Source organism: Oncorhynchus masou, chromosome 29 (assembly GCF_036934945.1).
Source record: "Oncorhynchus masou masou isolate Uvic2021 chromosome 29, UVic_Omas_1.1, whole genome shotgun sequence".
Lineage (NCBI taxonomy): Eukaryota > Metazoa > Chordata > Actinopteri > Salmoniformes > Salmonidae > Oncorhynchus > Oncorhynchus masou.
The window spans coordinates 74,359,338-74,372,957 of record NC_088240.1 but is presented as its reverse complement, the minus strand read 5'-3'; the positions used below and the strand labels follow the sequence as shown (position 1 = coordinate 74,372,957).

The following is a 13,620-nucleotide window of genomic DNA, read 5'->3' as shown; positions in this document are numbered from 1 at the left end:
GAGACGTTGATAAAGAGGTGGGGAGAGGGTGGGGGGAGGGGGGAGAGGTTTATAAAGAGGTGGGGAGAGGGTGGGGGGGGAGGGGGTGTTGATAAAGAGGTGGGGAGAGGTGAGGGGAGGGGGAGGAGAGACGTTGATAAAGAGGTGAGGAGAGGGTGGGGGAGGGGGGAGAGGTTTATAAAGAGGTGGGGAGAGGGTGGGGGGGAGGGGGTGTTGATAAAGAGGTGGGGAGTGGGTGGGGGGAGGAAGGGGGAGAGATGTGGGGTAGTGCTGCAGTATACTGCCCTTCGGCAGAAAACACTTTAAATTCAGACACACAGTATTGAATAGAATACTCCTACCCCTCTCAGACAGACACTCAGGCACCATTAGATACACACTAAAACCAGGAGTATCCCTCACATAGTGTCACTCACTGCAGTAACACAGTCACCCACATCAGCTATGCCAGCTGTATCAGTCAGGGCAGAGGTAGTGAGAACCAGTAGCCCAATCAGTGGCCTAATCTGCCTCCCTCCCTCCCTCCCTCCCTCCCTCCTCGTGTCCTCCTTTGTGAGAGGCCTTATTAATGAACATGTGTCCTCTCTGGCCCTCTGATTAACCAGCCTCACCCAGACACACTGTTCAGTATGCGCAGGCACGGACACACCCACACCCACACCCACACCCCAACTCCCCCTGCACGCGCTCACTGATGCCTGATTGACGAGGAGGTCTGCATCGTTCATTACCATGACTACAGAGACAGCCAGTGGGGTGGGGCTTTCGGGAGGGTTATGGGGATAATAGGATGCTGTTTTAGTGGTACCTGGTGTTCTCGCTCTCTCAATCTGGGCCCTAACCTTCCATGTCCTTTTCCTATACCCCTTAATGAACTTTAACATTATCACCGTGATCCATCCGCCCAGGGAGAAAGCAAGATGGACGCCCATAAGGGGCATTTCAATTACTTTAGTCCTTCATAACAACAGGCATGAATCAATTAGGAGTCTCTTAAGTCCAATATCACTGGTGGAATTACCATCCATCACATAGATCAGACGGACAAGTCATTTTGCTTAATTTAGCATTATGGAGTCATAACTGAAATTGGATCCTATCGATTAAATATTAAATATTGAATTCGGACAAAGCAAGATAGTACTTCTAGTGCTGTGATCAGATGAAATCAACTATGAAATGATATGATACTCTACTTATGTAGCATCACAGTAATATAAACTAATAAAAGAGAAAGCTAGGTATGCAATTCAGTTGTGTGCTTTGAAGACCATTCACTCAGAAAGACAATAAGAGCCAAATCTGGCAGACATGTCCATTGAAGAAGACCCTTTAGGGCTGAAACAGATCCATACAATAACAACAAGCCCAATGCTTTCCTCTGCGGGTGAGATGACATAGAGTGAGAGAGTGAGAGTGAGAGTAAAAGTGAGACAGACAGACAGACAGACAGACAGACAGACAGACAGACAGACAGACAGACAGAGACAGAGTGAGTCCGTGACAGAGAGTGCGTGAGAGAGAGTGCGTGACAGAGAGTGCATGAGAGCGAGACAGAGTGAGTGAGTGAAACAGAGTGAGAGAGAGTGCGTGAGAGACACAGAGACAGTGAGTGAGTGAGTGAGTGAGTGAGTGAGTGAGTGAGTGAGTGAGTGAGTGAGTGAGTGAGTGACAGAGAGTGCGTGACAGAGAGTGCATGAGAGCGAGACAGAGTGAGTGAGTGAAACAGAGTGAGAGAGAGTGCGTGAGAGACACAGAGACAGTGAGTGAGTGAGTGAGTGAGTGAGTGAGTGACAGAGAGTGCGTGACAGAGAGTGCATGAGAGCGAGACAGAGTGAGTGAGTGAGTGAAACAGAGTGAGAGAGAGTGCGTGAGAGACACAGAGACAGTGAGTGAGTGAGTGAGTGAGTGAGTGAGTGAGTGAGTGAGTGAGTGAGTGAGTGAGTGAGTGAATGTGAGAGAGAGAGTGAGAGAGTGTGAGAGAGAGTGAGAGAGTGTGAGAGAGAGAGAATGCCATAGATTGAGAGCTCAGTCTGTCTGCCAACTCTTATTGAGAAATGACATGTCAGTTAACTGTGTTATCTGTGGGAATCACCAGCGCTTCAAACCCTTCCGGCCTGATTACCGTTATTAGTGGGAATGTCAATCAAACTAGGAATGAAATCACGATCTGAGACCTCCCGCTGTCACCCTGCTGCGGATCCTATTGTGATGGTGATTAGCAACAGACGGTCCAGGCACTCATCTCTGATCTGTCTCTGGCATAGAGAAGAGATGGAGAGGGACAGAGGAGGACAGGAAAGATGGAGGAGAGGAGTGTGATAGACAGGGGTAACAGAGTGTAGGAGGGACAGGGGGGTAGAAGGGTAGAGGGGTGAAAGAGAGAGAAACAGAAGGAGGAGTGTGCTAGACAGGGGTAACAGAGTGTAGGAGGGACAGAGGGGTAGAGGGACAGAGGGGTAGAGGGGTGAGAGAGAGAGAAAGAGAAGGAGGAATGTGATAGACAGGGGTAACAGAGTGTAGGAGGGACAGAGGGGTAGAGGGACAGAGGGGTAGAGGGGGTGAGAGAGAGAGAAAGAGAAGGAGGAATGTGATAGACAGGGGTAACAGAGTGTAGGAGGGACAGAGGGGTAGAGGGACAGAGGGGTAGAGGGGTGAGAGAGAGAGAAAGAGAAGGAGGAGTGTGATAGACAGGGGTAACAGAGTGTAGGAGGGACAGAGGGGTAGAGGGACAGAGGGGTAGAGGGGTGAGAGAGAGAGAAAGAGAAGGAGGAATGTGATAGACAGGGGTAACAGAGTGTAGGAGGGACAGAGGGGTAGAGGGACAGAGGGGTAGAGGGGTGAGAGAGAGAGAAAGAGAAGGAGGAGTGTGATAGACAGGGGTAACAGAGTGTAGGAGGGACAGAGGGGTAGAGGGGTGAAAGAGAGAGAGAAAGAGGGAGGAGTGTGAGAGGTAAATGGGTAGAGAAGATAAGAAAGACATAACTGAACTGTAAATGAAGAGAAAGACAGATAGAAGAGAGAGAAAGACAACGGCCAATGAGCATAAGAGAGAGATGGGAAGATGATTGTGAAAAGAGTAGATGAAAGTATTCATCTCATTTATTGAAAATGTATTGAAAAACAGAAATATCTCAATTACATGAGTATCCACACACCTTAGAAATGACACTCAAACTGAGCTCAGGTGCATCCAATTTCCTCTGATCATCCTTGAGACGTCGCTACAACTTGATTGGAGTCCACCTGTAGCCAGTGCAATTGTTTGGACGTGATTTAGAAAGAGACAGACCTGTCTATAAGGTCCCACAGTTGATAGTGCATGTCAGAGCAGAAACCAGACCATGAAGACTAAGGAAGTGTCTGTAGATCACGGAGAGAGAATTGTAATGAGACATATATCTGGGGAAGGGTTTACAGAGGCTTGTGAAAGTATTCACACCCCTTGCCATTTTAACTATTTTGTTGCCTTACAACCTGGAATTAACATGGATTTGGGGGGGGGGTTATATCATTTGATTTACACAACATGCCTACCACCTTGAAGATGCAAAATATTTTTTCTTGTGAAACAAACAAGAAATAAGACAAAAAATAGAAAACTTGAGTGTGCATAACTATTCCCCCCCCCCACACCCAAAGTCAATACTTTGTAGAGCCACCTTTTGCAGCAATTACAGCTACAAGTCTCTTGGGGTATGTATCTATAAGCTTGGCACATCTGGCCACTGGAATTTTTGCCCATTCTTCAAGGCAAAACTGCTCCAGCTCCTTCAAGTTGGATGGGTTCCACTGGTGTACAGCAATCTTTAAGTCATACCACAGATTCTCAATTAGATTGAGGCCTGGGCTTTGACTAGGCAATTCCAAGACATTTAAATGTTTCCCCTTAAACCACTCGAGTGTTGCTTTAGAGTATGCTTAGGGTCATTGTCCTGCTGGAAGGTAAACCTCCATTCCAGTCGCAAAGGTACTGTATGTAAGACAGAGAAAGGGGTCGAGGAGGTGAGGGAAATAGAGAGGTGAGATAGGTAGAGAGGTAGAGAAGTGAGAGAGGTAGAGAGGTGAGAGAGGTGAGAGAGGTCGAGAGGTAGAGAACACGCTGTGACTTGAGGAGGATATTAACTGTGTTTCCTCTGTAACTCTATCCCACCACTGTCTGTCTTTGTTAAAGTCAAGTTCACACAGGCTTTATTGGCCATGGTGGAGAGAGAAGGGGGCTATGGAGCTGTGGTCGTCCTGGGAGAGGAGTGGAGGTAAACTACACCTCCAACAAACAAAGACAGTGGGTTTCCTGCGGGCAGTCACATGATGAGCCTGGCCCTGTAGTGGACATACGATCTGTTTCCTGATGTTACACTACCTTCACTCTCAGCTAACGCACCAGGAAGCTCCCTTTCTCACAGAGAGAGACCTTAACTCAGACTTAGGAAATATGGATACAAACACACACATACACACATACACACATACACACACACACACAGTGACAAAAACATATGTATACAGTACAGTACTCTCCTCCTGCTCCACCTCTCCTCCTGTCCACCTCTCCTCCTGCTCCACCTCTCCTCCTGCTCCACCTAACCTCCTTTTCCACCTAACCTCCTGTTCCACCTCACCTCTTGCTCCACCTCACCTCCTGCTCCACCTCACCTCCTGCTCCACCTCTCCTCCTGCTCCACCTCTCCTCCTGCTCCACCTCTCCTCCTGCTCCATCTCTCCTCCTGCTCCACCTCTCCTCCTGTTCCACCTAACCTCCTGCTCCACCTCTCCACCTCTCCTCCTGCTCCACCTCTCCTCCTGCTCCACCTCTCCTCCTGCTCCACCTTTCCTTCTGTCCACCTAACCTCCTGTTCCACCTAACCTCCTGCTCCATCTCTCCTCCTGCTCCATCTCTCCTCCTGCTCCACCTAACCTCCTGTTCCACCTAACCTCATTTTCCACCTAACCTCCTGCTCCATCTCTCCTCCTGCTCCACCTCATCTCCTGCTCCACCTCTCCTCCTGCTCCACCTCTCCTCCTGCTCCATCTCTCTTCCTGCTCCACCTTTCCTCCTGTTCACCTAACCTCCTGCTCCATCTCTCCTCCTGCTCCACCTCATCTCCTGCTCCATCTCTCCTCCTGCTCCACCTCTCCTCCTGCCCCACCTCTCCTCCTGCCCCACCTCTCCTCCTGCACCATCTCTCCTCCTGCTCCACCTCTCCTCCGTACTCCATCTCTCCTCTTGCTCCACCTCTCCTCCTGCTCCATCTCTCCTCCTGCTCCTCCTCTCCGTGAATAATTTATATTGCAAGGTTTGTCAAACAGTGAGGTTAACCATGTCCAGCTAACCATTAACTACATTATAAAGCAGGAGAAATGTCTCACACAGAGGAATGTATAAGTTCTCCTTTAACAGAATGAGACAACATTGAACTGGAGATGAAAGAAGAAAAAATAATAGTAATAAATCCCTGCATCACTCTGAGTGTTCATCCATCCAGGGCCCTACACACTCACACTGTCACACACTCACACTGTCACACACACACACACACACACACACACACACACACACACACACACACACACACACACACACACACACACACACACACACACACACACACACACACACACACACACACACACACACACACACAGAGACACAGTGCTCTTTAGCTTGGTGAACTCTCTGTCACATTCCATGGGATGGCGATAAGATTGAAAAGAACCCCTGTTACACAACAACCATTTGTTGACCACTCCTTAAGCTTAACAGGGCTGCCACTGACTGACTGACGAGGTGGCAAACAACTCACTCAGCAAGGGGTGCGTTCAAACACACAACATCCACTCACACTCTCTCCAAAACCTTAGTCTACCACGTAAAGACCACTCCCAAACACAGCTCTAATGCGAGTCCTGAAACAACCACGTTGGTCAGGAGGGAAACACCCAACATCCACTCACACTCTCTCCAAAACCTTAGTCTACCATGTAAAGACCACTCCCAAACACAGCTCTAATGCGAGTCCTGAAACAACCACGTTGGTCAGGAGGGAAACACCCAACATCCACTCACACTCTCTCCAAAACCTTAGTCTACCATGTAAAGACCACTCCCAAACACAGCTCTAATGCGAGTCCTGAAACAACCATGTTGGTCAGTAGGTCATTGGTTCAAAACACACAAGGTCCACTAACTGTCTATGCAGCCTTCCTCTAGTTCCGTCCTCAGCCTGGAGCATGCTGCATGGTGTGAAAGGACACAGGGTGGGAGAGGAGAGGGTTAGGGTTCGACTGCTGTTGAGGCAACTGTTGACGTCTGAGAAGCAACAGCTTGAGAAGATCCCACAGGACCCAAGACCCAGCTCAGAACAGGCAGACAGACCCAAGACCCAGCTCAGAACAGGCAGACAGACCCAAGACCCAGCTCAGAACAGGCAGACAGACCCAAGACCCAGCTCAGAACAGGCAGACAGACCCAAGACCCAGCTCAGAACAGGCAGACAGACCCAAGACCCAGCTCAGAACAGGCAGACAGACCCAAGACCCAGCTCAGAACAGGCAGACAGACCCAAGACCCAGCTCAGAACAGGCAGACAGACCCAAGACCCAGCTCAGAACAGGCAGACAGACCCAAGACCCAGCTCAGAACAGGCAGACAGACCCAGCTCAGAACAGGCAGACAGACCCAAGACCCAGCCCAGGCAGGCAGACAGAGTCAGCTCAGAACAGGCAGACCGACCCAAGACCCAGCTCAGAACAGGCAGACAGACCCAGCTCAGAACAGGCAGACAGACCCAAGACCCAGCTCAGAACAGGCAGACAGACCCAACTCAGAACAGGCAGACAGACCCAAGACCCAGCTCAGAACAGGCAGACAGACCCAAGGCCCAGCTCAGAACAGGCAGACAGACCCAAGACCCAGCACAGAACAGGCAGACAGACCCAAGACCCAGCACAGAACAGGCAGACAGACCCAAGACCCAGCTCAGAACAGGCAGACAGACCCAAGACCCAGCTCAGAACAGGCAGACAGACCCAAGAACCAGCTTGTCTGCCAGTAAACTGATCCAGCCTGCATATCACGGGGTTTTCCACAGACTTCCTAATTGGTATTCCTGAATTCTGACTTTGCATGTGCGTGTGTATATATTGTGTGTGTATATATTGTGTGTGTGTGTGTGTGTGTGTGTGTGTGTGTGTGTGTGTGTGTGTGTGTGTGTGTGTGTGTGTGTGTGTGTGTGTGTGTGTGTGTGTGTGTGTGTGTGTGTGTGTGTGTGTGTGTGTCTCCCTCTTTCAGTCTGGACAACCCAGGAACAACTGCTAACCAAGAAACACAAGTGGGGGTTGCCATGTTGTAGCGTGCAATAGATGGAATATGTAGGCCATGATCCTTCCTCTCTCTCCCACTCTGCCTGACACATATTTATATGTAGCTCTAATAGCCAAACCCTCCTCTCTGTGTGTGCTGAATTCCTAAAAAGCCCCATGGATCCTGAATGAAGGCTCTTTGGCGCAGCATGTTTCTACTGCACTCCCACTAAATGCATCGGCAGCACTTAACCTCGTCTCCCCGAATAGCTTTTGAATTTTAAATGTTTCTTGCAATACAGCCCCCCAACCCCCATTCCTTCTCCTTTCAAGGCTGCACTTGAAATGACCTACGACCCCCCGGCCACCTCTCTTCACTTATCATCATCATCTTTATCATCTTCCTCACTTGAGACGCCAATACAATCTGGAACTGCAGTAACACAATAGTCAGCTGTAATCACCCCTCGTCCCATCCCTTGAGCTCATCCTCTCTCTCTCTCATCCTCTCTCCCTCTCTGTTTCCTTCCTCCCCTTAAAACCCCATGAAGCCCCTAATGACAAGACAGCCTTGAAGCAGCAACCATGGAGAAATCAAAGGCACTAGTAGTCAGCTTCTACTCTCCCCAATCTCTCTCCATATCTCTCACTATCTCCCTCTCTCCCCAATCTCTCTCCATATCTCTCACTATCTCCCACTTCTCTCCCCATTCTCTCACTATCTCCCTCTCTCCCCAATCTCTCTCCGTATCTCTCACTATCTCTCTCCGTATCTCTCACTATCTCCCTCTCTCCCCAATCACTCAGCACCCTATCCAACGCACACATCACAGCAGGACCTTCCTCCCAGTATCCTCTCTGGGCTGTGCACAAAAGCAGTAGCTCCAAACAGAGTAAACACAACACAGTAAATCACCACAAACATCAATACACACCAACGACTCCCTCCAGTGAGCCACCATTACCCAAAACAAAAGGGTGAGCTAGAGGGAGGGAGGGGAGGGAGGGAGGAGAAGGGAGGATGGAGACAGACAGGAGATAGAAATTAAAACAGTGACCAAGTTAATCCTAACTATTAAAGCGTGTGTGTGTGTGTGTGTGTGTGTGTGTGTGTGTGTGTGTGTGTGTGCGTGCGTGCGTGTGTGTGTGTGTGTGTGCACCTCAGCATTTTAATCATGGCTTTAGCTGCTCTTTTTGAAGATCTTTGATGATATTAGGATGAAAAGCTCTGAGGAGTGTTTCTGTGAACCACATCCTCCGCTAGCTGACCTCAAACTTCAAACAGGATTAACCACGTGAAACCTGTCATTTCATACCCAGATGACCACCGTTGCCTGCCTGCCTGCCAGCCAGCCAGTCAGCCAGCCAATTAATTCACCAACTGGACTGTTTGAATTTCTCCCACCATGAAAACAAACCACAGAGATAAGAAAGAGCACTAGTTTGGATTTGAAAAGGTTAGGACGACTTAAACCCCGTCCACAGTAAAGCTCATTCACTATCATGAGGATTTATGCAGAAAGCTTAATTGTTCCACTGCAATGTGGTCTACATGAACCCAGCAGAGAGTAACCACTACAGTGGCATATATCACATGAAAGGAAAGCTGCCAAAGCACTGAAATGCGGTGGATGTATGAATGGACCACAGCTCAACCGGTGTAGTACGGTGTCTTGGTGGTGAATGGGGCCCAACGTTGTAAAGTCTTGTGTGTTTTTGGATTAGCACCCTTGTGTTGTGAAGAGGCAGCCCCTCTCTGCCAGAGAAACAATGTTTGAATGCACAGACACTCAGGACGAGCTCCAACCTGTCCATAGTAATACCACTCATTACTATATGAGAGTTCAGAGTTCAGCTCCGTCTCCATCTATCTCCCCTCTAACCCAAACCCAGTGGAGAAGCATGAATCACCCAAACCAATAGCAGTCCCAGTGCTCCTGCACCTACAAAGGTAGGACCTTCATTTGAACCAGTTTGCTACAGCAGGAAAGCAATCCTGCAGCAACAGGAAATGGGAATTCTTATGTGGATTATAATTAATGGACATTTTTGTATGGTTTGATACATTTTTTGTTAGGGCAAATTAAGTGTGACATTTCAGAGTAGAAATTACACACTTTAGAAGCCTTTTTAGAACTCAAACACACTACGAGTTTACATTTCCTGAAAATTCTCAGCAACAAAAGAAGATCCTACATCTGTACACCCCCAGGTTAAATGACACCAGCTCCCTTATCAACCTGTCACTCAGGGTGGTGCTAGCTATCATTGTTTAGAGCTGTTGCACAATAAGAGGAATCTACAGGGCTCGTGTGTGTGTGTGTGTGTGTGTGTGTGTGTGTGTGTGTGTGTGTGTGTGTGTGTGTGTGTGTGTGTGTGTGTGTGTGTGTGTGTGTGTGTGTGTGTGTGTGTGTGTGTGTGTGTGTGTGTGTGTGCAAACTTAGAACACCATCTGCACCCCTAACCCCCTGTAAAAAAAAAAATAGAAAAAATCTTGAAGAAGCTCCCTGGCTTTTATCTCCACTCCACAGGCTTTTCATTTCCCTGCTCTAATACCATAATAATTACACATGGCAGTGGGGGGGGTTGATGTCGACGGGGAAATGACTGGGGGAATTAAGGAGTTGATGGACAAAGGGTGGAAGCTCAGAGTTTACTACAGCACCTTGAACTCAGCTGACGGCCTGTCTCAGCAATTCTCTCTGCCACCCTTCTCAGTGACTCCCCTTACCCTTCCTCACCTGACCCCACCCTTCTCAGTGACCCCCCTTACCCTTCCTCACCTGACCCCACCCTTCTCAGTGACCCCCCCATCCTTCCTCACCTGACCCCACCCCCTCTCACCACAAGAGAGCAAGACTGAGACAGTACAGCCAGCGAACACTTTTAGGAAGTGAGAAAAGCAAAAGCACCTTTCTACCAACAAAACCCAGCCATGTTTATCTAAACCCACACAACAAATGACCATAGACAACTGCTGCATACACTACACACGTTTTCCCCCGACGGCAAGTTCTGGAACTTCCAACACATCAAACGCCTCATTGCAAAGAACAGGTGTGATTGTCATTTACTAGTTCAAAACTAACTTTCCTAATCAGAAATAATCCTTAATCTGACTAATCTTTCCGATCCCTGGCCGGCATGACGTTGTTCTAGAAGTTTGGCTGTTGATGATTCTAACTCTGGGTGACATTGTATGGTATGCCGAGGGAGACATTTCCAACCTGTATGGTTCAACCGGTCACAGATCAATTGCGCCGCCATCGGTACAGGCATGCAAAGCACCCTGGGACAGTCTGGATGTCATGCGCCGCATATTTGTGTCACACACACTCCCACAGGGGTATGTTATGTGTGCGGTGTTATGTGTCCTGTGGTCCTTTTTGGTGCACCGTGGAATAGTTTTGTGGTGAGTGTGTGTAGCGTGTTATAGTTGTGTGGTGAGTCAGGATATGTGTGTGTGTGTGTGTGACAGTATCCCACAGAGAAACCTGCTATTATTAGACAAACGAGCCAGGGGGAGGGAGGGAGGGAGGGAGAGAGAGGGACGGGTTGGAGGTAAGAAGAGGGGAAGGTAGAAGAGGTAGGAGAGGGAGCGTTCTTGTACCCTTTTACAGTGAGAGAGAGGCATACTGCACTAAAGTTTATGGGAGTGCTGGTCTATTCAGCCACTGCAGGGGTGTCCTGGACCTGGACTGGCTGCCGTGGAGGTGGGGACAACAGTGTTTCATAATGTCCTATGTACAGACTAAAGGGCCAGGGGTGGCGACTAGAAGAGCTAAGAACAGGAGCTCTTAGCTACAATCAAGACACCACCCACTGCTGTGTCCAGCCTCCTACGTGAGGTACCAGGCCTTCCATTAGCTGGCTTTGGCTTTTAGTACAGACACCTGTTTAGTCTCAGACACACAGTCTACACAGTGGCATCATGAAGGACTGGGCTCATATACATACAGCCACAGCAACACAGCCCAGAGAACAACTGTCTCAAAGACCAGGTGAAGAGTGGATGGAGGGAGGAGGAGCAAGGGTGGAGAGGACAGAGTAGTGGAGATCTGAGAAGGGTGTGGTAGAGGTTTAAAGGAAGAAGGGAGGGTCGCTGGAGAAAGGAAGGGATGGAGCTGGAGAGAGGAAGGGATGGAGCTGGAGAGAGGAAGGGATGGAGCTGGAGAGAGAGAGGGATGGAGCACGAGAGAGGAAGGGATGGAGCTGGAGAGAGGAAGGGATGGAGCTGGAGAGAGGAAGGGATGGAGCTGGAGAGAGGGAGGGATGGATTACGAGAGAGGGAGGGATGGAGCTGGAGAGAGGAAGGGATGGAGCACGAGAGAGGGAGGGATGAAGCATGAGAGAGGGAGGGATGGAGCTGGAGAGAGGAAGGGATGGAGCACGAGAGAGGGAGGGATGGAGCACGAGAGAGGGAGGGATGGAGCTGGAGAGAGGAAGGGATGGAGTATGAGAGAGGGAGGGATGGAGCTGGAGAGTGGGAGGGATGGAGCATGAGAGAGGGAGGGATGGAGCTGGAGAGAGGAAGGGATGGAGCTGGAGAGAGGGAGGAGGGATGGAGCATGAGAGAGGGAGGGATGGAGCACGAGAGAGGGAGGGATGGAACACGAGAGAGGGAGGGATGGAGCACGAGAGAGGGAGGGATGGAGCATGAGAGAAGGAGGGATGGAGCACGAGAGAGTGAAGGATGGTGCAGAGCGAGGGAGGAATGGAGAGAAAATGAGGGATGGGTGCAGATAGAGGGAGGGTTGTTGCTGAACACCAGCCAAGTAAACTCAGAGGCAGAGATTCAGATTGGGGAGATAAAGAGGGGGAATTTTGATGTAGAAAAAAAAGAGACAGAAAGTTGCAGATAGAGAGAGAGATAACCAAAAAAAATTGATGAGTGAGAGGCAGTGGTGAGGGAGAGCAATAGATAAGTAGAGAGAGAGAGAGGCTTGGCCAAATGGGCCCCACCCTACAAGGCCAAATAGCCTACAGCACCCGTTAGTTATATAACTCAACATGTATGTAGCCTTGTAAACTTTTTATTCTTTATCCATAAGAGACAAGAAAACAGTGGAGTGGAAAAGCGAAATGATAGCGTTTGAAAGCATGAGATCTTGCTCAAATTTGGGGCAGATAAATGCAAACTATAAATACATCATAAGGTTTATGCAACCTACCGGTAAGGTTGTGAGTAGGCCTACCCTAAAATCCATTTCATTCATATCAATCCATTTAAAAAACACTCTGTATAGTTCGAGGCGCACCACACCCCATCAGACGCATTTTGAACAGCTCGCTCATTGATCATAGATCACAGACATAGCGGCCATCCCGGCCGCGACAGGCTGCGTCTCAGCTACAGGCTACTGCAGTCATTTGTGCGCTCAGAAGTGCACTCCACTGCCGAGCAGAGGGCTCCCACACGACTACAAAGGCAAGTGCAGTCTTTTCTCTAATAATTTAAAAATAGCTTAGTGACAAAAATGCCGAGAGTTTCAGTCTCGATTTACACCTGTTATTTTGGCACAGTCTGGCACTCACGAACAGGTTGTTTTCACATAACAAGAACAAATTGCCAAAGCCAACGAAACATGCACAAGGTACATTAAAGTTGTATAACCCACTAATGCATTTCAAACCCTTTTAATGTGATACGCAATCCATAGCCTACTATGATATAACGCACTGCGATAGTTGAAGATAAAACAACGGTGCAGGCAATGAAGACATATATAGCCTCCAGCCAAGAGGAACGAGCAGCATTGGGCTAAAACAATATTTACTTTCTAATATAAACTAGACGGGGACGCGTGAAATCGAAGTGTCTTACCTTGCAATGAAAAGCAAAGCAGCAAGGTGCACAGGAGAGAAGCGCGTCCAAATGTAACCATCCCGTCCATGGCTCGATCTGTAACTTTTACAGATGTATTTAGCTGTTTTTCTTTAGGTGTTTCTGTCGTTATGTGTTTGTGGCAGCAGCAAGTCTTCAGTCGTCCAGAGTTGTTTCTCTTTCTCTCTCTCTCTCTCTCTCTCTCTCTCTCTCTCTCTTCGTCCCTCTCAATAAAGCGAGCGCTATCCCCTCTCTCTCACAGCGAGAAATCTGATGCTGGTGGCAGTCTTGGTTGATGTATTTCCACAAAAGGTGACCCACGCCCCTCCCTCGCGCTCTCTCTCTCCCTCGCGCGCTCTCTCTCTCCCGCTACAACTCAGTTGCCCTGAAAAGACATGATTGACTATTCACATATGCCTGCATCGTTGTAGGCGGTTTTTGAAAATTTAAAATAAGATTTTCAAAAAAAAACTTTAACAGGGAAGTGGAAAGTA

General features: G+C 48.8%; 1 protein-coding gene across 2 annotated transcripts in view; it reads right to left on the bottom strand.

The window, feature by feature from the left end:
- LOC135520513 (basal cell adhesion molecule-like) overlaps positions 1-13,418 on the bottom strand; it is a 120,976-nt gene extending 107,558 nt beyond the window's left edge. For both annotated transcript variants that reach the window (XM_064946116.1, XM_064946118.1), the window contains exon 1: positions 13,127-13,418. In XM_064946116.1, coding sequence (XP_064802188.1) covers positions 13,127-13,196 — 70 coding nt within the window. In that variant the 5' untranslated portion in view covers positions 13,197-13,418. The remainder of the gene's footprint in view (positions 1-13,126) is intronic.
- Between the last annotated feature and the right edge of the window lie 202 nt (positions 13,419-13,620).